At 37.5% G+C, this 26,789-nt stretch overlaps 1 protein-coding gene across 9 annotated transcripts in view; it reads right to left on the bottom strand.

Moving 5' to 3' along the window:
• Positions 1–26,789, bottom strand: part of TET2 (tet methylcytosine dioxygenase 2) — a 126,324-nt gene that overhangs the window by 27,171 nt on the left and 72,364 nt on the right. For 8 of the 9 annotated variants that reach the window (XM_057704870.1, XM_057704873.1, XM_057704867.1 and 5 more), the window contains 4 exons: positions 9,798–13,252; positions 8,045–8,135; positions 6,564–6,657; positions 5,716–5,924 (listed from right to left, as the gene is read on the bottom strand). In XM_057704870.1, the coding sequence (XP_057560853.1) occupies positions 5,716–5,924; positions 6,564–6,657; positions 8,045–8,135; positions 9,798–13,206 (3,803 nt within the window). In that variant the 5' untranslated portion in view covers positions 13,207–13,252. Of the gene's footprint in view, positions 1–5,715; positions 5,925–6,563; positions 6,658–8,044; positions 8,136–9,797; positions 13,253–26,789 lie in introns of those variants that run through there. The other variant, XM_057704876.1, reaches the window with a different exon arrangement.

The raw sequence follows: 26,789 nt of genomic DNA on the forward strand, positions 1-26,789 counted from the left end.
TCTAAAACCATACCAAAAAATAAACTTGAAATGGATCAAAGACCTCAATATAAAGCTGGACACTATAAAACTCTAAGAAGAAAACATAGGTAGAACACTCACATAAATTGCAGCAAGATCTTTTTTGATCCCTCTCCTAGAGTAATGAAAATAAAAACAAAAGTAAACAAATGGGACCTAATTAAACTTAAAATCTTCTGCACAGCAAAGGAAACCATAAAATGAAAAAGACAACCCACAGAATGGGAGAAAATATTTGCAAACAAAACAACTGACAAGGGATTAATCTCCAAAATATACAAACATCTCATGTAGCTCTATGTCAAAAAATTAACAACGCAATCCAAAAACAGACATTTCTCCAAAGAAGACATACAGATAGCCAAAAAGCACATGAAAAGATGCTTGACATCACTAATTATAAGAGAAATGCAAATCAAAACTACAATGAGGTATCATCTCACACAGGCCAGGATGGCCATCCTCAAAAAGTTTGCAAACAATAAATGCCAGAGAGGGTGGGGAGTAAAGGGAACCCTCCTACACTGTTGATGGGAATTTAAATTGATACAGCCACTATGGAGAACAGTATGGATGTTCCTTTAAAAACTAAAAATAGAACTACCATATAATCCAGCAATCCCACTCCTGGGCATATATTCAGAGTAGACCATAATTTGAAAAGATACATGCACCCAGTGTTAATAGCAGCACTATTTACAATAGCCAAGACATGGAAGCAACCTAACTGTCCATTGACAGAGGAATGGATAAAGAAGATGTACTACATTATGTACAATGGAATATTACTCAGTCATAAAAAAGAATGAAATAATGCCATTTGCAGCAACATGGATGGACCTAGAGATTATCATGCTAAGTGAAGTTAGTCAGACAGAGAAAGACAAATATGGTATCACTCATATGTGGAATCTAATTTTTTAAAAAATGATTTACAAAACAGAAACAGACTCACAGATTTCAGAAACAAACTTATGAATACCAAAGGGGAAATGTGTGGAGTGGGGAGAGGAGGGATAAATTAGAATTTGGGATTAACATATACACACTACTATATACAAATTAGATAACCAACAAGGCTCTACTGTATAGCACAGGAAACTCTACTCAATATCCTAAAATAACCTATATGGGAAAAGAATCTGAAAAAGAATGAATATATGTATATGTATAACTGAATCACTATGCTGTACACCTGAAACTAATATAACATTGTAAATCAACTATACTCCATTAAAGTTTTAAAAAATAAAAATTAAAAAAAAACACACATTATGCTTAGTGATTCTCTTAATGTGAAATGCCCAGAAGAGGCAAATCTATACAGACAGAAAGTTGATTAGTAGTTACCATTTAGGGGGAAGCGAATGGGAAGTGACTGCCTAATGGGTATGAAGTTTCCTTTCGGGAGTGATGAAAATGTTGCACAGCTTTGTGAATATACTAAAGTACTGTATTGTATACTATAAAAGGGTGAATTTTATGATGTGTGAACTATACCTAAGTTAAAAAAAAAATCACTACATAAAATGACTTCAAGGTGATTTCCTACATGAAGTTGCTACTAAAAAGGCACTTTTATTTCTATAGGGGCCTTTCAAATATTGTTAGAACTTTCACATTGTAGCCTCATTTTAACATGGCTCAGAATTTGACTAATGGCTAAATAACAAATCAGAGAAATTGTAATAAAAATATTTACCTATACAACAGATATTAAAAAACATTCTCAACCTCTCTGGGTTTCTAACTGTAAAAAAAAAAAAAAGAAATTTAAATGAAAAAATTAGACCAGCTTTTCAAACTTATGCAACAATGGAAAAACTAGCAAAATAAATTAATTTAAATGTGTACAACAAATAAATTTATGCAACATTAAAAAATAAGAAAATTATCAATTTGCAAACTAATGGAAATGGGTAATAATCATCAATGGACGTGCTAAACCATTAGGTAAAAGTTGTCTAGGAAACTTTAAGATGGGTGGATCAAGCTAACGTCTCCTGAACTGAACACTCATAAAATCACTACAAATGGAACAAAGCAGATATTGTGTCCCTCTGGATGGGTGTAAAGAACTAGGATTATTTCAGCATCACTTATGAAGCATTTTGCTAACATATACATACATACATACATATGTAAGTCTCTAACCACCAGTGTACAGAAGATATTGGTGATAGAGGAACAAGTTAAGCAAGTGTGCACAACCAAGTCCTGAATGTGGGAGATTTTACAAAGCAAATCATACAGTCTCTTTAGTGCATAAATTCATGATAAAGAGAGGAGAGGAACTTTCCTGGTGGTGCTATGGTTAAGAATATGCCTGCCAATGCAGGGGAAATGGGTTTGATCCCTGGTCCAGGAAGATCCCACATGCCGCAAAGCAACTAAGCCTGTGCACCACAGCTACTGAGCCTGCACTCTAGAGCCCCAGGGCCACAGCTACTAAGCCCGCGCACTCTGGAGCCATGTGCTGCAACTACTGAAGCCCACGCGCACCTAGAGCCTGTGCTCCGCAACAAGAGAAGCCACCACAATGAGAAGCCCGTGTACTGCAACGAAGAGTAGCCCCTGCTCACTGCAACTAGAGAAAGTCCGCGCACAGCAACGAAGACCCAATGTAGCCCCCGCAAAAAAAAAAGAGAGGAAGAGAGAGGGGAAACTAGTATAAAGTAAAAGGGGCTTGTGAATCATAGACTTTCTTTATCTTACAAACTGGGACACTTTTGAGAGTAAAATGAAGTTCTATGAATAATTATGCTAGACAATAGGCATGAACTGGAACCTACTCAAAAGCCTCAATCAAATGCAAGAGATGGACTTTCTTTTTCTCAATATTTTTTTACTTTATATATATGTATATATATGTAAATATAATAGGTATATGTGTATATTGGAAACAGAATCCAATTAGAGAATTTGCATATGGTCTGAACATTAAATGACATTAAAGAATCACTCAATTTTGAGATGAATGATTATGACACTGTGACTAGGTTTGGTTAAAAAAAAAATCCTTATCTGTTAGCGAGAAACACTGAAATGAACACAGGTGAGATGATATGGCATCTGTTTTGCTTTAAAACACCAGTGGGGTTGCGGTTAGGAAGTGGGGGAGAATATATGGAATAGGATTGGTAAAATGTTGATAAGTTCTGAAGCTGTGTGGTGGGTCCCTGGGATTCATTATACTGCACTCCTCCATTTATGCATACTGGAAAATTTTTATAATATAAAGTTTCTTTAAAAGTTTAATATCACCCAGCATGGCAGAGACATTTCTGGCTTTGACTTTCTTATAATGACAGATACACTCCCGCAACTTTTACTTGCCAAAAAAATATTGGTTAGGCTTACTCATAAAAGAGAAATCTCAAAGGGAAATCTTTAAAGGAGAAACAGCTGGCTTGGCTCAAAGGAAATGTAAAACTCCGTTTTGACTTTCCCACTGAAAGATGCTCTCAGAGTTCTTTTCTGGACTCACAGTGGGTGGTTATGGTGCATGTGGGCACTGGGATTTATAAGAACTCAGTGATGAGGGTCACACAGCTTTGAACATTAAAATGAGTCAGCAGCCCCAATTTCAGATTGTCCTCCATTCTTGGCAAAAAAATCGTAATTTTAACTTCTGCCAGACATAAAGTAAACTTTATTTTACAGGGTAGAAGAAACTTCAAAAGCTATATCTGAGTGAAGTCTCTATTACCATTGATTAAGTGTCTACTTGAATTGTCTACCTCAAGTATATTTTTCGTTTTCGGAGGATTGTTCTAAGTATAGATAGCCCAAAGCTAGAACACCATCTAAATAACTACTCATCTTTACCTTGAAATTATAGACAAAGTTAAGCAAAAGTATACAGATTGACCTTTAAAATTTCTTAATTTTTGAAGCACATCTTTTAATAGTTTTGTACTTGCCCCTATTTAAACCAGTTAAACAAATTATAATTTTTCTTAGACCCTGGCCCAATCATCATTCATGATTTTCAAATGCAAAATAATACAATCTAGAAAAGTTCTTAACATAGAATCTGACACACAGAGAGAGATTCTATTTCAGACAATGGCATTTATAGGAATCAAAGAAAAGCCTTCGGGGGAAAAATAACAGAGACGTATAGCATTATTAAAGATGTAATCAATTACAAAGAATATGAAATACAGTTTGCAAGACACTTCAAGCTTAAACCACTGTTATTTTCACAAGAAGTAGTTTGGTGGTTTAGAAGTTCCAGCTACAAAGTCTAAGAGGAAGTCTGCTTTACAAAAACAAGGCAGTGTCACTGAATTCCTGAGAAAAATGCTATCACCAACATCAGCTCAAGATGCCTTAACTTTCCTTTTCTATCTGATTAAAGGCACCTAAAGACATTTTTTAAAAGAAGAGACATGGGATGTTAGGGTAAATGGACTATTACTTTACACCCAAAGCAGTCAATCATAAGTTTGAGTCATGTCTTATGGATCAGCAACTTCTACCTTCCAACCTATCATTTGTGAAAGTGGATTTATGGCCTTGAGGCACACACCATGACATTTTGGCACCATAGCTATCATAGAAAGCCAAGCCACACTTTCACATAGGAAAAGTCACTTTCCTAAATAGATTATTTGTAGTTGATTTGCAAACCCCTCTACCCACCCTCAATGACCCAGAGGGAGAACTTATGTTAATGTACAGTAAAACCACAGTTAGAGTAATAGTGAGTGAAAGAACAAATTTGGTTAGCGATGGGTTGTTGCAGTGAGCAGCACAATATTTCCATAAGCCCAGGAAACTGTTTTGTAGTTAGGTGGATGCAGAAGAAAGGAGACCAAAGGAAGAAGCGCAAAATTAAGATTATTTTAGTACCGCCTGTGAGTAAAATAGCTACAGAGGATTTCAGTGCAGCACTGTGAATTTTCCTGCATGCTTTTAATGATATACAAGAATAGCACAGCAGAAGCAAAATTAAAAAATGAAGCTTTCTCCAAGTGGAGATTTAAACTTCCTGCAAGTAGATGAGGTTAAAAAACAGAAAACACAAACACAAACACACCAGCACTTGGATGCACTAAATATATTTAGCTGCATACCTTGTTCTCCTATTCCAAATTTTTATATTCTTGGAAAATAATGCTCATTCACAGCCACTAATTTCTTGATTATTTAGTAGCAGTAAAAATGGAAGCAATTTTGATTCTTATTATGGAAATAATGGATTAGATTGCAGTCAAGTCAAAATGAGTTTGTTTCTCCAGAACTTCTACAGGCCTTGTATTTTTATGTTTGCTACATATAAAGTCCTTGACCTGGGAATCCGAAAGTTTCTCACCAAACTTACCGTCTCAGATACTGCTACACAGACATGGTGTCACTACTTCCTCATGTGGTGGCCAGGCACACAAAAGAGTAAGCAGACACACAAATATTTTCAAGTGTATGGTATGGTTAAGTATGTGGGTAGGTAGAGACACTCAGATTTCCAGCAAGCTGCTTCTAACTCATAGCTACAACACTGTCCGAAGGTACAAAATTTTAGTAAATGAAACTGCCTCAAAATATCCACGTTAGCAAATACAAGTTCCTATCGCATGGCTGTGAAGCAGGCATTTTGATCCCTATTTTATAAACGTGAAAACGCAGCTTCAACCTCTGCGCTCAGACCAACAGCAGGGTAAAGAGAGGAGGAGCCCGGGCTGCACTTACTCTTCGTTCAGAGCACACCGACGATTGGTGAGCGTGCCGTATTTCCTCAGCGTCTCGGTGAGCTCGGAGTACAGTGTGTCGGCCAGCGAGAGTGGGATTCCTTCCCACACCAGGATGAGAATCACTATCACCGCGGCCTCACAGGTGTGGCCAGCTCGCTCCCGCACCAAGCACAGTAGCTTCTCCTCGCTGCAGCTTCTGCGAACCACCTGTTCGGGTCACCATTCCACCCCAACACCCCCCACCCCAACCAAAACAAAACAAGGGTCACTTGAAGCAGATAAGAGCACTGATTGATGTCTGTATATTTTCTCGCCTCTGGGTCACAGTTAGGGTGACATTTACCAGCACCTGCAACTTGCCTTTTGCTGCCCATTTATAAGGCTGGGGCGCACCCTGGGGGGTCAGAACCCGGAGAGATGCAAAAGCACTGTGTAGCAGACTCTACCCAGTACAGTGCGGGCAATGCTCCCTGCACTAAAGCCAGAGCTAGATGGAAGACAGGCAAGACTTTAAAGTTCAAGGCCTTCAAAAATGACAATATAAAGATTAACTGCAGATACTAAAGGATTAATGACCTCTTCCTCACATGCCAGAAAGAATTATACTTCTAGCAGGCACTTGAACACACTGCCTCCTCACCATTAAATTATTTCAATTAAATACAGCTTGTACATGATTTTAAACTAACCTGCCTTTTTAAGAGATAACACATGATACATATAAGCAATATTCCTTTCAACTGACATAAATGACTCTCTGATCTGGGTAACCCAATTCTCAGGGTTAGATAAATGAATCAAAATGCCCAAGATTAAGGACCAAAGGCCTTGTCAAGTCACACTTACCCATTTGGCAATAGGACATCCCTGAGAACTTTTGCCTTCTTTACCAGTATAGATGACTCTTTCAATCCTAATAGCTTTACCCTTCTGTCCAAACCTTAAAGAAATCCACAGAAACACACACACATAAAATTAGCAAATGAATCTAAAAGGCAACCAAAATACTGAACATTTGAGCATAATTTTACTCTATGGCCACATCCTGAGAAATGAATAGTTTATTTTTAAAAAACAGAACTAAGCCAAGCAAACTGGAAATAGACTTTAAGCCTGTATTTCTTCAGTATTGAAATATACTGATAATTGTAACTATTTTGAATTTATATGTTGGGTAAAAATAATGGGAAAGCTTATTTTTATACATAATTTCACAATGCACAAAACTTTTTAAAGTTTGTTAAATTCAGTCTTCTAAGAAACGTACAATTTGATTCGTCCTTTACTAAATTTAGCTATTTTAAAACTTGGGGAATCATAATAGATTTTAGTTGGAAATGTTCCTCTAAGAATCTCTCACATTTTTTAAAAGGCTGGCAAATAACTAGTATCCAGCAAGTTTGAAAATATAGGATAATTCTAGCGATAGATTATATTTACCCTTACGACCAAGGCACTACTTCCTACTTGCTAATAAAAGAGGGCACTTAGGAAAATTCACTATTTCTGCCAGGCTACTAGAGGATCATTGGGTGAATTTCAAGGTGCTAATTTAGAAATGAATAATTTTAATTTGGGGCAACAATGATACACAATATGTCCCTGCTGCCCAGAATGTCTCCTAAAGTATTTTCATGATAAAAATGCCTACCTCTTAAAGAAAAGGCACCCTAGCACAGTAACGGCTCAGAGCTGTGGACACCTATATGAAAGTCTCTCTCCACATTAATAATCTTGCTCATTAGTCTTCTACATGCAGGAATAAGTGTGTAGATTCAGGTAAGTACTTGCATGCCTATGACTGACAGTTAAAAAAAAATGTAGCTATAAATAGAATCTGTCTCTGTTTCTATTCAGTATATCACTCTTGCCCTCTGCTCACATTAGTGGACAACTTCCTTAGAGATAACTGCTCATTTAGAACTCTAGGTGAATTTAACTCAGTGGTTCCTTTCTTACACCACCTTTCCCCCCTTTCCCTTTTTTATCATGAAGTGAGAAAACCAGAGTGGGGCCTCTCTTTGCAGCGCGTGCCAGCACCCTTGTGCCTGGCAGGCTGGCTGGCTGGTTCTTGTTGGTGCCTGGGCTTTCTGGCATCCATCTCAAAGTGGGCAGCCTGTGTCAGCTTGCAGACTATTAGTCCTGTCAAATATTGTGACTCTCTGGTGAATAGCACAGTGTGTAGTGTTGGCAACCCTGGAATAGCTAAGCCTACCAATAATTACTCAATTTACAATTGTTTACTGCTTTGTATGTGAAAGCTGGAAAAATTCTGACATATACAAAAGGATAAACGTTAATCTGCCCTGTGCCTTTGCGTTAATTACCTTTCTTCCATGATTTCTCTAATAGCTGCCACATTAGGACCTGCTCCTAGATGGGTATAAAAAGGACCTTCATCTTTTTCAATAATTTGCTCTGTTGAGATAATAGAAGATTATTATTTTAGACCTCAATTATACTAAATATAAAGGCTACATCCACAAAGCTTATCCCCCAACTGTACATTAAGGGCCCTAAATGTGACTTTAAACATTTTTTTTTCTTTAAAATGAGTAAATTGATGGACTAATCTATTAGAAAATGTGCCAAAGAATTAAGTATATGTACATTCTGCCTGTTGGATAAAAATATATTAAATTACATTTCAGATATGGGATAAGGAATTATTTTAAACCAAGTAAGGGGAACTAAACAAAGAAAGCAGGGAATTAGAATATATTATATGTAATATCAACTACAATCCAATTTTTTAAACTGAAGAAAAAAATTACAGCTTACTAGAAGCCTGCCTGCTATTTGGATGTTAAGAGATCAAAAATAAGATTTCCTGTTCTATCTCACCCCCAGGATACTGTTCAGTTTATTGTCACGGTACCTTTTTCTCCTGCTATTTCCCCCAAACACTCAATTACTCTGTTTTGAAAATAACATTGAATCCAGACCCATATTTGTATGTACTTTAGAACAACTTAAGATGAGAGAAAATACTGAAGAAAGGGTCAGAGAAAAGGAAGAGGCTCTTGTAAACTATCCAAGATGAAAAGTGGGCAAAAGAGGTTAGTAGCGGTAGGAGAAGAGTGTGAACATGAGTATAACTTACCCAGTGTCGTCTATGATGTGTGTGGCACGTTAGGCCAGTGAGGCAATAATATTAACCACACACATAGGGCCGGTATGGGTCCTCCCTCCATCCTTCTACAAAATGCAGGGTGTCCCATTGTAGGAGCAATAACATAGCGTGGGTGGACCATTAACCACATCAGTTTAAGACTGGGTTTTACAAATGTCTTCTATGGTATCCAAGCTGAGTAGCTATAATTAACATCTTCATATATATATCTGCATCCATCAGCAAAAATTCCCCTATTCCAACAGACCTATCATGCATCTTGAATTTTAACAAAAGGATGTTTGTTTAAAAAAAGAAAGGGAACTACCGTATTTTCTATCAAACAGATGAAACTTTTAAAGAGAAAATATTATCAACATAAATATAAATTGCACAATGTTTCAAATGTATACACGGAGAAAGGGCAACTTTACGAGTATTCGGAACTTGGCATTACAACTTCCCCCAGCTCACCAAAGCAGAAGATGATTATGTCCCCTTACCTATTACAAAAGTTAATCTTGTAAAGCTACTAATACATTCAACCTTGAATTAAAAATATTAAAAGCTCCTACATTAGTTTGCATGTGGTAGTTATTTTCTCATTTTAACAAGATGTTTTTACTGCCTGGCTATTTCTCCAGGAGATGATATACAAAGAGTTAAATAGGTTGATTAGTCGAAAACAGATACCTTTCTATTGTAAAGGGTTTGCAAGGAGGGACAAATGAGCATGCACAATTTTTAAATTTTTTGGAAAAAAATGAATGTGAGTGAAGTTCTCTCTTGCACAGCACAAGCATCTGTAATTTAAAGACAAGAAATGTAAGCTTCAGGTTTTTATGAGCCTTCACAAATTGCTATCAGACTCAAAATTTTAAAAAGGAAAGAAAAAAATCCCATATCTGAAGATAAATTTGCTAGTTCTGGATAAACACCATGTGTCTCAGTACATTTCTGGCACTTACCTACACATCTGCATGATGGGAAATCATACTGGGTCTTGACAGGTGTATCCAATAAATTTTTTATGGGAGTATCTAGTAATTTGGAAGGTGACTCTAAAAAATTATTGAGAACAGAACCAGCTGTTCTTTTGGTTGGTGTCTTTTCTGAAGAAGGTGGTGCTTGCTGCTCTAAAGCTGGGGTGTGGCTATCAAGTTCTGCAGCAGTGGTTTGTCTAGTTAAAATTGTGACTGGCCCTGACATTTCAACTTTTACTTGCTTCTGTGATTTGAGAGTAAGAGCCTTATGGTCAAATAACGATTTGACCTGAAATTGCTTCACATGCTGCTCCATGGTCTCAAGGATGCTTCGCGGCTGCATGTTTTCACAGCTCGGAGGTGGGATCTCTTGCTTGGGTATCTTTTTCCACATTTTGTTTTCTGGCTGTGCAGACGTGGGGCGCATACAGGCATGGGGCTTGGATCCGGGTTCCACCTTAATTGGCCTTTGCACCTGACCATGGCAAGACTCGGCTTGGAGCTGCTGTGTTTGCTGCTGTTCTTGCTTCTGTAAAAGGTGCCACCTTAGAGCAGCGTGCTTTTGAAAGTCCTTCTGGGGCAGGGTCTGAATGTGACTTCCTGCCTGGTTGGGCACAGGGAACGCATTTGCTTGGTTTTGCGTCAGGTACCTCTGCTGAGCGAGCTGTGCAGCTTGTTGACTAGATGTGTCTTGGTTCTGACTTTTATATCCCTGTAGTACTGAAGCTTGTTGAGGCTTCTGTTCTTGTTCTTGAAAGCACCTGTGAAGAGCATCTTGCTTTGGGGTCACATTATTTGGAAAATACTGCATGTGATGCAAGTTTGGGGTCTTGTTTCCTGCAAAGAGTTCAGAATTTACAGTCTGTTCTTTGTTTTCTGGAACTAGGTGTATATTGTTTGAAGAAGAAATCTGCACTCTGCTTGTATTTGATTTCAGGATCTGACCATAGGGGGAGTTTCTACTATTCACATTCTGTACTCGCTCCAGTCCTGTGTGGGGGTTATGAGTCTGGAACTCACTTGACTTTGAGTATTGACCTTCACCACGAAAGCATTCTTCTACTTTAATCTGGCTGAAGAATGATCCTTCTCTTTGCTGATCACTGTTGCTTTGGGGATGAGAGAAGGTCTGGGGCATTTGTTCTTTGTTCTCCAGCTGTAGTTTTTGCTGCTGTTGCTGGTTTTGAGAGAGATGTGAATGCTGGGATGGGTGTATCTGTGCTGCCTGTTTATGAGGCTTCTGTTGCGAAAGGTGTGCGTTTGAGAATGGGGCAGTCTCTGAAGCCTGTTGATTCAAGTGCTGTTTTAACGTTGGGGCCAGGAGCTTCTCCGTTTGGGAATCTGGTCTTTGCTGGAAATGACATCTCAGGGCACACAGTGACTGCCTGTGAGCTTCAGGCGAAGGGTCTGTTTTGGAGAAGCGCACCTGGACGGAGGGTTTTTGGAACTGGAGGTGCTGGTCCACTGGACCTTGAGACTGCCCTTGATTCATCTCAACTTGGTACCTTGGTGGCCTCTGCTCCGGCTGCATTATTTTCTGGATGTACGCTTGCCCTGGGAGCCCCCCAGGCATGTTGGAATTTCCAGTGTATTGTTTGGAGGTCATTTGATTAGAAGGGTTGGACTTATACTGAAGAATTGATCGCAGGGTTGCCTCATTACATTTCAGATGGGATTCCGCTTGATGGTAGTGAGGGGCCTTCAATTCAATCCATCCTGGTTTCAGATAGGGCTGTGTGGGGAGCACAGGGTCTCGTGTTTGTTCCTTGTCTCGACTCTTGAGGGTCTCTTGCTCTCTGTGTCCCATAAACTGCTGGCAGTGGTCCTGCCGATCTCCACTGCTACCAAGAATTGGCGGGTTATGTTTGAGATGTTCTGATAGTTGTCTTGTTTTCTCAGAACACAATGGAACAGTCATTGTCCCTGGAGTCTGTATGTCATTTTTGTTAACACAATTATTCTGAGGCCTTTCTGGAAGCATCAGAGTGGAGCTGGATACAAGTGTAGAGGGAGTAGGACTCTGGGGTGGTGGTGCCTCACGCTGCCCCTCTATTTTCACTTCCCTTAAAAGAGCTGTGTTACTTTGGTTGGGGTAGTGATGGTGTTCTTCCAGAACTCCATCATTCAGAGTGCTTGTTCCTTCAGGAGGAAGCTGAGGAACCTGCGGAAGAGGAGGAGGCGGAGAAAGAAGCAGTTGGGATGGTGGTGGTGGGGTAGTGGCAGAAAAGGAATCCTTAGTGAACACTGAGCTTTGCTTGAAGTAAGCACCATTCATTTCATTTTGCTTTAAATACCGTTCAGAGCTGCCACCAGGAGCCTGCAAATGGCTGCTGGAACCTGAACAGAATTCGTCACCAGATACTAGCTTTGTGGTTCCTTGGATGTTACTGTTTTCCGCCCGAGGTGGGCACATCTCAAAGACTGACGTTTGTTGTTCTGGTTTCTGAAAGGGACAGGTCCCTAGCATTGCAGCTGGTTTCCTGGCACTATCAGAGTCACAGGCCTCAGTCACCACTGCAGCTGGCTCCGGAAGCAGCTCCGAGTTCGAGGTCTGTGGGAAATTGATCTGCCCTGAGGTATGCGATGGGTGAGTGATCTCACAGGACAACTCATGAGTAGCCTGACTGTTAATGGCATGTATGTGAGATGTGGTTTTCTGCACCGCGATGGAAACACAATCTGGATAATATTGAGACAGTGTTTTTTCCAGGAGTTCACCATGTGTGTTTTCCATGGAAGAGGCAGAAACTGTAGCACCATTAGGCATTAGCACTGCCTTGTTTTTAAGAAGTAATACAATGTTCTTGTCGTGGTAGTTAGCACTTTTCACCTCCTGCTTGTTCAGAATCTGAAGCTCTGGATTTTCAGACCCACTGCACTTATGTGTTGAAAAACCGGTGAAATCTTTAACTTCATTTTCTTGGGCTGCAGAGCTCACAGATTCTCTCTTGTCACTCACATTGGAGACATTTGGTTGACTGCTGCCTTTGCCTGGATTTCTTTCTTGGCTTTCCCCGAAGTTCTTTCTTTCTCCACTAGTCTTTTGGTCTTGTTTCAGTTTCTTGTTCTGATGGAGCCCAGAGAGAGAAGGTTCACTAACTGTGCGTTTTATCCCTCCATTTTGCAAACATTTGGAATACCCTCTACCTTCTTGTATAAAGTCCGGACTCACACGACTATTCTGGCTTCCTTTCATGTGGGGTATTCCATAATAACTTTTGAAAGACTGCCACTTGGTGTCTCCATTTACTTCTGGATAAGGTCTCTTGGTTAATGGGCTTCCATTCTGGAGCTTTATAGCCAGAGGTTCTGTCTGGCAAATGGGAGAAGGAGATGGTATCAGGAATGGACTTAGTCTGTTGCCCTCAACATGGTTGGTTCTATCCTGTTCCATCAGGCTTGCTTCGGGGCCATCCACAAGGCTGCCCTCTGGATGAAGTCTAGAGAATACAGAAACAAGAATGAAAGTACATTAATATATATCTAACACACACAGTACCTCTTAGGGGAGAATCGTGGCATTAATAATACTGAAATTCCTAGACGTAGCAAACTGTGATACTCATTTTCATGTCTCAGAGTGACAACCAAAGAGCTACTCATGAAATGATTATTCTTGTCTTCCCAGCAACTCTCAAATATTTATGGTCATAGAAAGCAATGATCAAAATCACCAGTTAATGTGGTAAGTTCATACTGTATTAGTAAATATTATCAACTTCCTTCCTAAATAATTTTTTTTCTGTCAAAATGCTGAAAACAATAAGGACTACCTCCTTTTTTTCTTCTCTAGCACCTTACACATCCAATCATTTGCTAAGTTCTATCAACTCCATTTCCTATGTGTTCCTTGAATTACCTTCACTGCACTTAGTAGCCAGATCTACATTACCTTGCTCACTATCTACTGCAGTAGCTTCTTAAAGATTTCTCCTGGGCCCAGCCCATCCTCTCCCCAGTCTTCAAGGAGCCTTCAAACTGTCATCAAAGGAAATGTTCTAAAATGCAAATCTGATGTCATATCCTTCTTAACACACTTTACTGATTCCATATTGCCTGCATTAGTAGTTCTCAAACTCTTTACCCAAACACACCTGAAAGGTAAGGCACAGTCTCTGCAGTGTTAACATTCCAGGGGATGGGGCAGGGGTGACAGTGTAGTTTATAAAATGCCTTTTCTATGTGATTCTATATTTTCCTCTACAGGATCTGGCTGCTTACTTCTTTTGAGAATTCCTGCTTAATATACATGGTTTTTCATATGCAGGTTTCTATTTTTCTGTCCTCCTACTTCCTCCCACAGATGATACTCCAACTATAACAACAGCTTATAAATACCCAAACATTGTAAGCTGTTTCAGACCTCCATGCTGTTATTTCATCTGCCTAGAATGCCTTCTTAGTCCCCTTATTGTGCCCAGTGACTCCTGTGTCTGGCTAAAACTGTCTCAGATCACCTCCCCTAGGATTTCTTCCTTGACTTTCCAAAAGAATTAATCACTCCCATTTCTATCCTGCTTCTTTATCTTGTATATGGTTTACTGCTGAACATATCACACTCAGTGGTATTTTGTTTACTCTCTCTCACTGGACTGTGAATTCCTTAAAAATATCCTACTCTGTTTATTTTTGCACTTAGTATAGAGTGAGCATCCAATCAGTTTCACTAGATTGATATAAATTTGTTCATCTTGTGATCATTTCTTTATTCAGTCATTCATTCAAACATTTTTGAGATCAGTACTGATGAAGAGGGACTTCCCTGGTAGCGGTGGTTAAGAATCCACCTGCCAGTGCAGGGGACATGGGTTCAATCCCTGGTCCAAGAAGATCCCACATGCCACAGAGCAACTAAGCCCGGGTGCCACAACTACTGAGCTTGCGTGCCTGGAGCCCGGGTTCCGCAACAAGAAAAGCCACTCCAATGAGAAGCCCACGCACCACAACAAAGAATAGCCCCCGCTCACCACAACTGAAGAAAGCCTATATGCAGCAACAAACACCCAATGTGGCCAAAAAAATAAATAAAATAAAAATAAATAAATGAATAAATATAAAAAATAAATAAATAAATAAAATACTGATGGAGATTTCAAAGTCCAAATGATAGGGAAAGCAGGAAGAAATGGGCACTAAAAATCAAAAATAATCCATTATATAAAGTGAATGCTGCCCCATTCATTATAGAGTCATGCTTTATTTTCCCACAGTTTTCTCATTAAATTTATTTTAAGGCTGTAAATAGAAAAAAAAAATCAATCCTATTTTCCCTTTGGGCTATAAGAAAGCTCTATTAAAACAGCCATTGCTTTAACCAAGACAAATGAAACAGAGGAAGAAATAAACATTGGAAAGCAATACTAAAGTTATCATTTGTAGCAAATAAGATTGTATACTGGCTAACGAAGAGAATCAACCGAGAGACTGTTACAGATGACAGTAAAGTAGCTAAGAGAAAAAATCAACAGCCTTGGTACCTAAAAGCAACAACCAGTCAGAAGCTTTGGTGGAACAAAAAAACTGTGATAGAAAAAAATATTTTTAAAACACCAAGAATAAACTTCAAAAAAAAGTTAAGACCTATCTGAATAAAATGTTAAAACAATACTGAGGGATAAACAAACACAAAAACAGAACAAGTAGAAAGGTATAATATGTTCTTGTATAGTTGTCAAGCTAATCTATTCATTTAATGTAATTTCATAAAAATACTAGCAGAATGGGTTGAGGAATTAAGAAGCTGACTCTAAAGTTCACGTGGAAAAATAAGCCAACTGGATATCCAGGACTAATCTGAAAGAGTATCATAAAGGGGCCTGGGTAGGGCAGTAGCCAAATTGAAAGATATTAAAAAGCAACAAAAGCTCTACTGTACTTAATACAGCTTGTACTTGCACATCAATAGATAATAGAGTGTTTATAAGACCAATGGAATAGAATAGAATGTCCAGAAATAGATTTAAACACACATAGAAATATAGTACGAGGTAATGGTGGCATTTCAAAAAAAACATTAGAACAATGGAATAGTTTTCTGAAAAAATGATAAAAGTTGGATCGGTTCCCAACATCTTATACCAAAATGTATTCTAGATGGATTTAACATCTGACTATGCAAAACAAAACCCTAAAAGAATTAAAAACAGCCTGAGAAAACTTAAAAAAAAAATAATCTAGTGACTGGACAAGTTCCTTGTGACACAAAATTTAGAAGCCGTAAAAGATGAGGATGTTCCATAAAATTTATGCAAGCAAAAATAGACCCATAAGCAAAGTTAAAAGTTACATAATACTTTTCTTAATATCGAGGACTCATACAAATTGACAGGGAAAAGACCAACCGTCGAATAGAAAACATAAGCCAAGGATATGAACAGTTCACAGAAAATGAAAGGCAAACGGCTCTTAAATATTTTTAAAATGTCCATTAATTACTTATAAAAAGAAATGCAAAATATTAAGGCTGCAACAAGATACAGTTTTTTTTTTTCTTCAAATTGGCAAAGAACAAAAACTTTAATAATACACTGTGTTGGCAAGCACGTGGGGAGAACAGAATTTTGTAGAAACTTCCTTTGATCATTTAGTTTTAAAATCTTATTCTAACAAGTACACTCATACAGATGTATTAATCAGTGTATGCACAGTATTTTGCACTAGCAAAAGTTTGGAAACAACCTACATTTTCAGATGAAGTATTTCCAAGTAATTAAATGAAATAAAGCTGCAGAACGGTATGTATAAGAACCTGTACATTTACAAAAATAAAAATAAAGTCATCTCTGGGAGAATAACAAACTGGTTATAATACTTTGCCTCCAGGAAGAGGAATGGAGAGAATGGAGACTAGCACTGAGAGGGAGACTGCTTTTAACTGTGTCATTTTGGAACTTTTAGTCACATATATTAATAATAAATCAAAAGCTCATTCCTAATGGACAAAGAAAAACAACAGGACAAAGTGATACCTTTATTTCTGCTAGACCTACTTCCTTTCAAATGTTAAGAGATGGGCTAGATGTGCACAGTCACTAGTCACAAATGGCCATTGCGCCTTTGAAACATGGTTAGTCCAAATTGAGATGTTCTGTAACTATAAATACACACTGATTTCAAAGACCTTAGTGTGGACCGAAAAACGTAACTCAATTTTTAAAAAATATTTATTACACGCTGAAACAATGCTATGTTGAAAATAATAAGTAAAAATATATCATCAAATTTCATTTGTTTCTTTTTACTTGTTTTAATGTGAGTACTGGAAATTTTTAAATGCCATATGTGGCTCATGTTGTATTTCTATCGGGTAGCTCTGATCTGTAAACAAATGAACTTATTTACAAAATGGAAATAGGCTCACAAACTTATGGTTACCAAAGGGAACAGCAGGGTGGGTGGGGGGGGAGACTGGGATATACACCCTACTATATATAAAATAGGTGAACAACAAGGACCTAATGTATGGTACAAGGAACCATACTCACTATGCTGTAATAACCTATAGTGGAAAAGCATCTGAAAATGAATATATATATGTGTGTGTGTGTATCACTTAATCACTTTGCTGTACACTTGGCATTAACACAACATTGTAAAATAACTGTACTTCATTTAAAAAAATTAAGCATAGACATAAGCTTAGATACTTCTTCATAGATTAGATCAATTAGCTTTCTAAATACTACAGCACAAAATGCTTTCTTTTAGCAGCTGTAAAATCAGTTTACATATATACCAAACAAAATGTATTTACATGTACACACATGTACATTATGTCCTTATATATTATATAAAACTTGCACTCTATACTATAGCGTCCTACTTAATTTTTTAGATAAAAATATTTATATATAAAGTATTTAATACATTATCCTCTCTTATGATCCATACCACATAATTTGGACATTCTTCAAAGTGTCAAGGGCAGAATTAAAATGGATGGAGTTTGCACATCTTTTATGAGCATCATAATAGCTTTTAACAAGAAATGAAGGTGACTTAAAATGAAATTTATTTCAATATGGAGTTTTAAACACAATAGCCATTTTTAAACACTAATTTAATTCTATTATTTTCAGAACTATTCTGTCCATGACAGCAATACCTTTACTGAGTACAACCATCAGATGTAAAAAGTTAAATGGTTAACTTTTACAGGGAGGACAGGAAAATTATATATTATCTTTCTATTTTTGGATGAGGATAACTTGTTATTTGAGGATTGTTATTGGTCTATGAATCTAATTCAGGAAATTTAAATTAATAAAGTGCCATTTTAGAGGGAGAAAAAAGAAATACTTTCTTTGACTTTAGCATGTCCTAGACCACACTTTTTGTGTGTAAACCCCAGAATATTACACAACCCAGTAACCTAATTGCAATAGCACTCTTATAATCACTTAGTGCTTTTATACTGACATTGGAAGCATTATTTATTTTTAATGAAAAAAGAAAAATGAGACCTGTTTTCATCACTGTATAAATATTGAAAAAGTCTTCATGCTGTAATTTTTACAGTATATATAAATATACAATGTTTTTTCAAGCTTATAAAAGTCAATTTATATATAAGACCAAAAATCTTTCAGGATAATTTTTTGTAGATATCTACCTGCTAATCTGTGAAAACAGAGTTAATAGGTTATTTTTACAAATTAAGGGAAAAGGGAAACTAAGTTTTTTTTTTAAATAATGTAAATTTTTGCTATAGAAATATTTTTATGTGGCATTCCTTTTACTTCTCAGAGACTAAAAACAGAAATAGAGTTTTTATTCATTCATATCTGCTCTCTTACATAACTGATATCAGAAATATTTTGAATTTTCTCATTCAGTTTCAAAATGATTTGAAATTGAAATAAAATATCCTTCATTTTTTCCTACATTAGAGAACATATAATTAATATGATGTACAGTACTAATTAGGATACTATCCATTGTGAAACTGAATATTCAAATTTATTTTTAATTGGAGTATAATTGGAGTAAAACCAATGTTGTGCTGGTTTCTGCTGTATAACGAAGTAAATCAGCTATATGTATATACACATCCCTTCCCTCTTGGACCTCCCCCCACCCCCATCTAGGTCACCACAGAGCACTGAGCTGAGCTCCCTGTGCTATACAGCAGGTTCCCACTAGCTATCTATTTTACACACGGTAGTATATACATGTCAATCCTAATCTCCCAATTCGTCCCACTCTCCCTTTCTCCCACTGTGTCCACATGTTTGTTCTCTACATCTGCATCTCTATTCCTGCCCTGGAAATAGGTTCATCTGTACCATTTTTCTAGATTCCACATATATGTGTTAATATACGATATTTGTTTTTTTCTTTGACTTACTTCACTTTGTATGACAGGCTCTAGGTCCATCCACATCTCTACAAATGACCCAATTTTGTTCCTTTTTACAGCTGAGTAATATTTCATTGTATATATGTATCACATCTTCTTTATCCATTCATCTATCATTGGACATTTAGGTTGTTTCCATGTTCTGGCTATTGTAAATAGTGCTGCAATGAACATTGGGGTGCAGGTGTCATTCTGAATTATGGTTTCCTCAGGGTAAATGCCCAGTAGTGGGATTGCTGGGTCATATGGTACTTTTAGTTTTAGTTTTTTAAGGAACCTCCACACTGTTAGCAGTAGTCAAATGTTTTTAAAGGAATGCCAGCTCTTGGAGGCTTGTATATGGTAATTTACACCAAATAAAACTGTAATATAGTTAATGCCAAATAAATTTATACCTATAAGAATCAGGAGAGAGAATTTTCATTTTAGAACAAGACTCAATTTTTACAATAGGGACAATGACTCACCTACAAGGATGTTGGCCAATCAAAACCAAGGCACTAATATTTTCTTAAAACTGTTATGAAGTTTATATGCAAGAGCATAGGCAGAAAAGCCCTTGGTAAACCTAGAAAGGATGACTGGTTAAGCTTACCCAGTGATGTTTTTCATGGTGTCAACACTGAAATGTTATAGCATTTAGTTGCAATTTTAAAATGAATAGCAAGCTTTCAACCTATTCCTTAAGAGATGTTCTTACAGATGATGGTTGATTTCAAGCTATCAACTGCCAGCTTACAAAATTCCTGGAAATTTCACAATCTGCTCTTGCAAACTGTTATAAGCTGGTTCGAGGCACACTACTGTTAGAGCTACCAAAATATTAACAAATTATATTTCTTTCTTTCCTTCTTTTTGGAAATAAAATGAAAGTTTCCCGAGAACAAATTCATGCCATATTATTTGGGGGAGTCTTCCTTATTTCCAGAATAGTAGTGGACAAAGTGCTCTTGCCCACAGAAACACTGAACAGCATTTTAAACTTTTAGAAGGCTAATAAATTTTAAAATTACTTATTCAAAGTGAGTAATAAATGTGAGGTTGATGGTCGTAACAACGTACAAAACATTTCAGAGCATAAAAAAGCATCTAGTTCCACTCTCTCATTTTACAGATGTAAAAACTGAGCAATTTGCTCAAGTTAGGCATCAAAATAATTGCTCCCACAGGGGCTAGACTAGCAGCTCCATAGAAGCTCTTCCTGCCACATAATATTAAGAAAAATGCATAATTCAGGGAGTAGGTTTTATTTTGTTAATTCACACTTCGCCAACATTTTAGTGTTTTTCAGGCTTAGGATTAAAAAAATAAAGTATTCTAGTTACATATCTGTAGGACTGTAATTATGAGTGTGATTAAAGGCACTGTGCATGTATTTCATCACGGTACCATTTCTTTGTGTATATTGGAATAGAATAAAAAAGAAGATGTAAATGTTTAGTACCGGGAATTTGAAGTTGCCCCGGAGTTATTCTGATCCCTTCATTGCTACCTTTCTAGATGACATTTTTAATTGATGCTGGGATGCTGATGATTTTTCTCTAAAATATCTGAGCACAATTTATACACTTCCCCTGGTAATGTCATTGAGAGAACTGGATCTCAACTCACGTTAGTTCATTTGTGTATTCAGTCTAGCATCGGTCGAATCCCCACTCAGTGAAAGTGCTATGGGCTGGCGCAAGCACAAAGAGGCAAAGGCCCTGCCCCGGACTGTGGTTATGGTGACACAGTGTGACAGTTCAAGTGCCACAGGAGTACAGGAGAGGGGAAAAGCACTTCCAGCTGTCAGGGTCTGCATGACATCAACCCGAATTTCTCTCATGAAATTTAACTTCATTCCCTCTTGCCATAATAAGAGAGAACTACATGTCCCACTAAGTCAGTTGGTTTTAAAAGGATGATGTTGAATATTCACCGAACATACCTATCAACATCAGTGAGGCAGAAGAACTAGTTAGTGTCCTAAGCAGAATATATATCAGTAGTCACCAGGTACAGAGGAGATTATGGGAAAAACTCAATGCATTTTCTTAAAAATTAGTAATATTCAATAAATGACTTATGGAAACTTTTCTGGCTATTGAATCCTTAACTTAGTAAAAGACGTGTCATATATTTATCTGCTTTAACTGCTCTAATAGTTATTTTTGCTAATCACAACTGTACACACACACACATACACACACACACGGTTTTTGCTTATGTGGTAAAGCATGACTTTTTTTCATAATCTTACCAAAAAGTCTTAAACTCAAACTTTAAGAATGCGACTTCAGCTTTAAGAATGGACAAAATATAACACTCAAATTCTAAAACCAGTTTTGGCATTTTTTCAAAGTCTAAAGAGGCAGTTTTTGAAATTATTTACCTAAATGACAGGTGATAATTAAATCACAGTTCAAGATGTTATAACTTAGACCTTACTTAGTCATATTATTTATGTTTCTCCCTTTATTCCAATAGTCTAATATACCCCAAGAAATATGGCCTTCTAAGGAACCAAAAAGAGTAGTTTTGTCTGCTATAAATACCACCAGATTTTTTTTTTTTTAAATTCTAAAGGTCAAATTACAACCAGGTAATAGAAGTGTACAAGAATATGTTATGGCTACTCTATGATTTCAGCTTATGCTCCGGAATAATCTTTCATAAGCTATAAGGGAGAGGGAGAGAGAGAAAGATACTGAGATAGAGATTGAGAACTTTAAGTAAAAATGCCAGGTCCATCAACCTTCGTCCTCAGTGTCAGAGGTACATGTTTATGAAGCCTGTTTATCTCAGTTGAAAATCCTAGCCTTTTGACTAGTAGTTCACATTTTGGTTTCCTAAGGCCAAAACAGTTTTAGCCACAGCAGTTTTCCTTGGTATGTGGTTTTGCTCCTTCTCCCACCTCTCCGACAGTAATTTATTATAAATTCAAGTCACATCGGCAGCATCTGTGAAACAATTACTGCATCTAGGACTGACTCTGCAGTCTAATCCATCATAATTATGACAGGCCTCTTTGAAGATGCTATGATGCATGACTTAAAAATAGCACATTAGTGTGCAAATGGGTCAGCATCTCATTTCACCAATACACATTTAGGGTTGTAATTTAGCTCAACACCGTTTGACTCTTTTTGAATCACTCAAGAATGGTAGCTGCATCTCTCACCACATAAAGCTGTAGATGATGCTCAAAATTTGTGAAGAGGGCTTTTTGTTTTTGCTTTTTGGCTTATTGATTTTGTTGGTGGCATGTCTTTTACTGCTCTAAGAGAAAAAAAAATACACGTCATTTAAATCTCATGTCAGCTTTTTCCAAGGAGACAAAAAGAGTCAATTTATAGATCTGTATAGCCGCGTACAAGGCAATAATTTTTTTAATAAAAAATCTCTGACTTCATGTTCTAATATGGAAAGCATAAAATACTCTGCCATCATCAGATGAGTCCTGTTAACTGATACATGTACATTGTTGGGGGCAAATTCTTAAGACGAGTTACTTGCAAGGACTGTATCTACTAAAGTACGTGTGTCTTAACATCGACCTTAGAAGATTCCTGTATATGTCTCACCTCCATGACAGGCTTTGCCCCTACTGTAATTCCGGGGTTAGGAATTAATTAGGTCCTGACATGGAAAACATTGAGTAAAGATGATATATTTGACTACACTTTCTGCGTAGATGACACTATTCTCCAAAACTATTTTAGATTCTTTCTACCAAAATAGATAATTTGTGTCAACTACACACTTATTTCCAGATATGTGTAGGAAAATGAGCCTCAGTTTTGTCTACTGAATGTCCCTATGGGTGGTGCTCTAAAATCCTGACAAATGTCAATACCTATCTTCTGCATCTATCAAATTCCCTCCACTTAGTTTGGCTTTCTTTCTTAATATATAATATTAGCATGGTTAAGTCCCACTCTGGAAGTAAGAAAAGTGTTTTTTATAGGGTATAACATGAAGTTAAAAATTATTTTTCATTAATTTAATATGAACATTAGTTTAATATTAAAGCTAAAATTTTTAAGGAAAACAGTCAACCTATCCTAAACATACTTTCAACAGTCAACTTTATGTATCCAAAATACACGTTAAGTATGGAACATAATGCATTATGTATGTATTAAATATGGAGAATGTAAGGTGAATTAATATTTTTACTGCAAAACTGACTTTTCTATTTCTCACCTTGTAAGAACTTTCAATTTTATTTATTTATTTTTGTTTTTTTTTAAATTTATTTATTTAATTTATTTTTTGGCTGCGTTGGGTCTTTGTTGCTGCACACGGGCTTTCTCTAGTTGCGGCGAGCGGGGCTACTCTTCATTGTGGTGTGTAGGCTCCTCATTGTAGTGGCTTCTCTTGCTGTGGAGCACGGGCTCTAGGCATGTGGGCATCAATAGTTGCGGCACACGGGCTCAACAGTTGTGGCTCACGGGCTCTAGAGCACAGGCTCAATAGTTGTGGCGCACGGGCTTAGTTGCTCCGCGGCATGTGGGATCTTTCCAGAGCAGGGCTCGAACCCGTGTCCCCTGCATTGGCAGGCGGATTCTTAACCACTGTGCCACCAAGGAAGTCCAGTTTTAATACTAAGAAATCTCTTAAGATATACTTCACTTATCTTAAAAAAACAATAAAGTGAACACACAGGCGTGTCAAAATCTGAAAGTTCCTGCATTTCTAAAAGTACATTAATTACTCAAGTAGTTACACACACAACAAGCATTTGCTTTGCTCCTGCTGTGTATTACACATGCTTATAGGAGAGGCCTCGTCCGGTTTTTCATAATCCTCAGTAGAAACTATATAATCCCAATATTTGAAGTTTTAAAATTTGTTTCTTATCTTAAAATAACAATATAGACACAATTTAATAACATATAGATTATTTGAGGGAGGAAAGCCAGGAGAAATGTCACTGAAGATTAGAGAAGAGGCTTACAGACAGAAGTCTGCACATAAGATATGGAGATAACTGACAGTTCAGAAATAAATCTGCTTACAGTTTGCAACGCTAGTCAACTAATTTCCAACTGATAAGATGGACATGCTCTTTTGTCAGTTTTCAATTATCCACGTATCTGTTAATCCTAGGCTTGTCTCTTGAATTGGGCTTATTCCTGGTCTCTAACTCTCACCAGACTAATATGAGATGAGGGAAAAGATCATGAAATATAATTATAAATGTCATTTGTCACAAGCATTATTTGTTTCTCAAAAATTGTAAAAGTTATTCACATCTTTCGGTTTCAGTCCACTCTCAGAATGGCTAATTGTGAGCTTGTTATTCTTACTAAGACACTAATATGCTCTTATTAGAATACACTCTATACGATGCTTGACATTTTCAATTTAAACAAAATGTATTACAGAAACTGTAGTTTGGGTTGAATCTTGCTGATACTCTGTCTGAGAATCTGTCCAGTAGACAAGCATCCCCCAGCACAAAGAGGCTGCAGGGTGGGTGTGGTGACAGAAGCCAAAGAGAAGACAGACTTCCTGTGCAGTAAGAGTCCCTGCAGCCCCCTCTGAAGAGCCCATGTGTCCCAGAGAGAGCCAGTGCTTGGATGCCGACCCCACAGAGGGCCTCCAACGGCGGGTCAATGTCAACCACCAAAATAGCAACATTCAAGGTCCTGCAGACTTGTTCAGGTGAATAAGGAACCTTAAGATTGTTTCAGCCTTTCTCAGCCCTGCCCAACCTCCTAGTGGCTGATGTTTAAAAGAGAGGGGGCAGGGGCAGAGATACTCAGAGTGAGACTCTCCAAGTGTTGGAGCCAGAGGTTAAGACTGTGTTGGGGGGGAGAAGAGTACTGCATCAGGCCTGACTTGAGAGTTTCAAGATGAATAGGGTTGAGTTTCAAAGACTAGAATAAAACTGTTCTAATTACCAGAAGATGCTGTAAAAAGTACGGAGTCTAGTCAAGAAAACACTATAGGGATAGTGGGACGGGGGACGCTATCATAGTATGTTTGCAGGTAAACTATAGGGGAAAATGTCTTCATTTTTATACCCTGGAGTATGATTTTTCCAATAAAACTGTCACATAAATCCAACAAGACAGTTTCTAGTAATATGAAAGAACTTAATGTAATCTCTGTCAGGGTTCATAACCATGCAATGTTTTTACATAATGACAGAGGAATAAAAATAAAATGTTGATGTATTCATTCTTTTATTCAACAAATATTTATTGAACATATCCTACGCCTGTGTGCTAGGCACTGTTGAAGCCAACAGCAGTACACCACTGAGCAACAGAAACAAACAGTCCTGCCCTCTTGGATCTGATATTCTATAGGAGAGAGAAACAACAAACATAATATGGAATGAACTGTATGGTACAGTTAAGAAGATGTTGAGTGCTAAAGGAAAAATAAAGAAATAATAGGGCAGGGGACGGGGGATCAGGAGTACTATGGAGGGTTTGCAGGCTGCTGTATTAAATACTACAGTCAGAGCAAGTCTCATGGAGACAGTGAGATCTGAACACGGTCTTGGAGCCAAATTACGTAAGAAACATCCATTCACCAAGATGATCTTAATTAATCAGTGTGTGAAACTGTATTATTGGATACACTGAACCGTGTCTTGAGCCCTAAAATCAAGAATGGAAAAAGACACAAAACTACCAAGATGTAGAAGATAACTATATTAGCGTCACCTAAGTTGTCACAACCCCAGGGGAATTTAAAGTATTTTAATTAATTTATTGGCTGCATTGGATCTTCCTTGCTGTGCACGGGCTTTCTCTAGTTGTGGGGAGTGGGGGCTACTCTTCATTGCAGTGCGCAGGCTTCTCATTGTGGTGGCTTCTCTTGCTGTGGAGCACAGGCTCTCGGCGTGTGGGCTTCAGTAGTTGCAGCTCACGGGTTCTAGAGCGCAGGCTCAGTAGTTGTGGCACACAGGCTTGGTTGCTCTGCGGCATATGGGATCCTCCTGGGCCAGGGATCAAACCCGTGTCCCCTGCATTGACAGGCGGATTCTTAACCACTGCGCCACCACGTAAGCCCCACTTTAAAGTGATATTTTGAAACAAATTAATAACATACCTAACACTTTATAGAAAAACTCCATACTAGGGATCTTTGTAACACAGGCATTTTGGCATTGATGCACTGTGTTGTATTCATGAAATGTGTTCCTTCTCAAAGGTGTTTTGTTCCTTAACAGTGCCTTAGAAGGCATGCCATCTCTGTTTCTGAGAAGTTTTGTACAACCTTGAACAGCCCCATCCTCATAGCAATCTAGCCCTAATCTGCTACAGTTACCATGACAACCTAGTCCTTTTTTTTTTTTTCTTTCTATTTTGAAACAATCAGTGATTATTTTAGTTCATTTGTAGGGGGTTCCAAAGTTATTCTTGAGGGTAAAATGAACATTCTACAAAAAAGATTAATAATGGAAATGCTATTAAACCCATTACCCATCAATGGGCTATCAATTTAAAATACTTCAATATGTGCCAGTCCTAAAGAAAGCTGCCAACATTATTTCATAATATAAATAAAATAATTTTTGTCCATCCAGAAGAAAAAAAGCAAAAGAGATTTCCTAGTGGGTAAAGCATTAGGAAAATGAGAAACATCAACCATTTGATGTTATTTTAAAAGATTATATT

The sequence above is a fragment of the Hippopotamus amphibius genome, chromosome 13 (assembly GCF_030028045.1).
Source record: "Hippopotamus amphibius kiboko isolate mHipAmp2 chromosome 13, mHipAmp2.hap2, whole genome shotgun sequence".
In the NCBI taxonomy this organism is placed as follows: Eukaryota; Metazoa; Chordata; class Mammalia; order Artiodactyla; family Hippopotamidae; genus Hippopotamus; species Hippopotamus amphibius.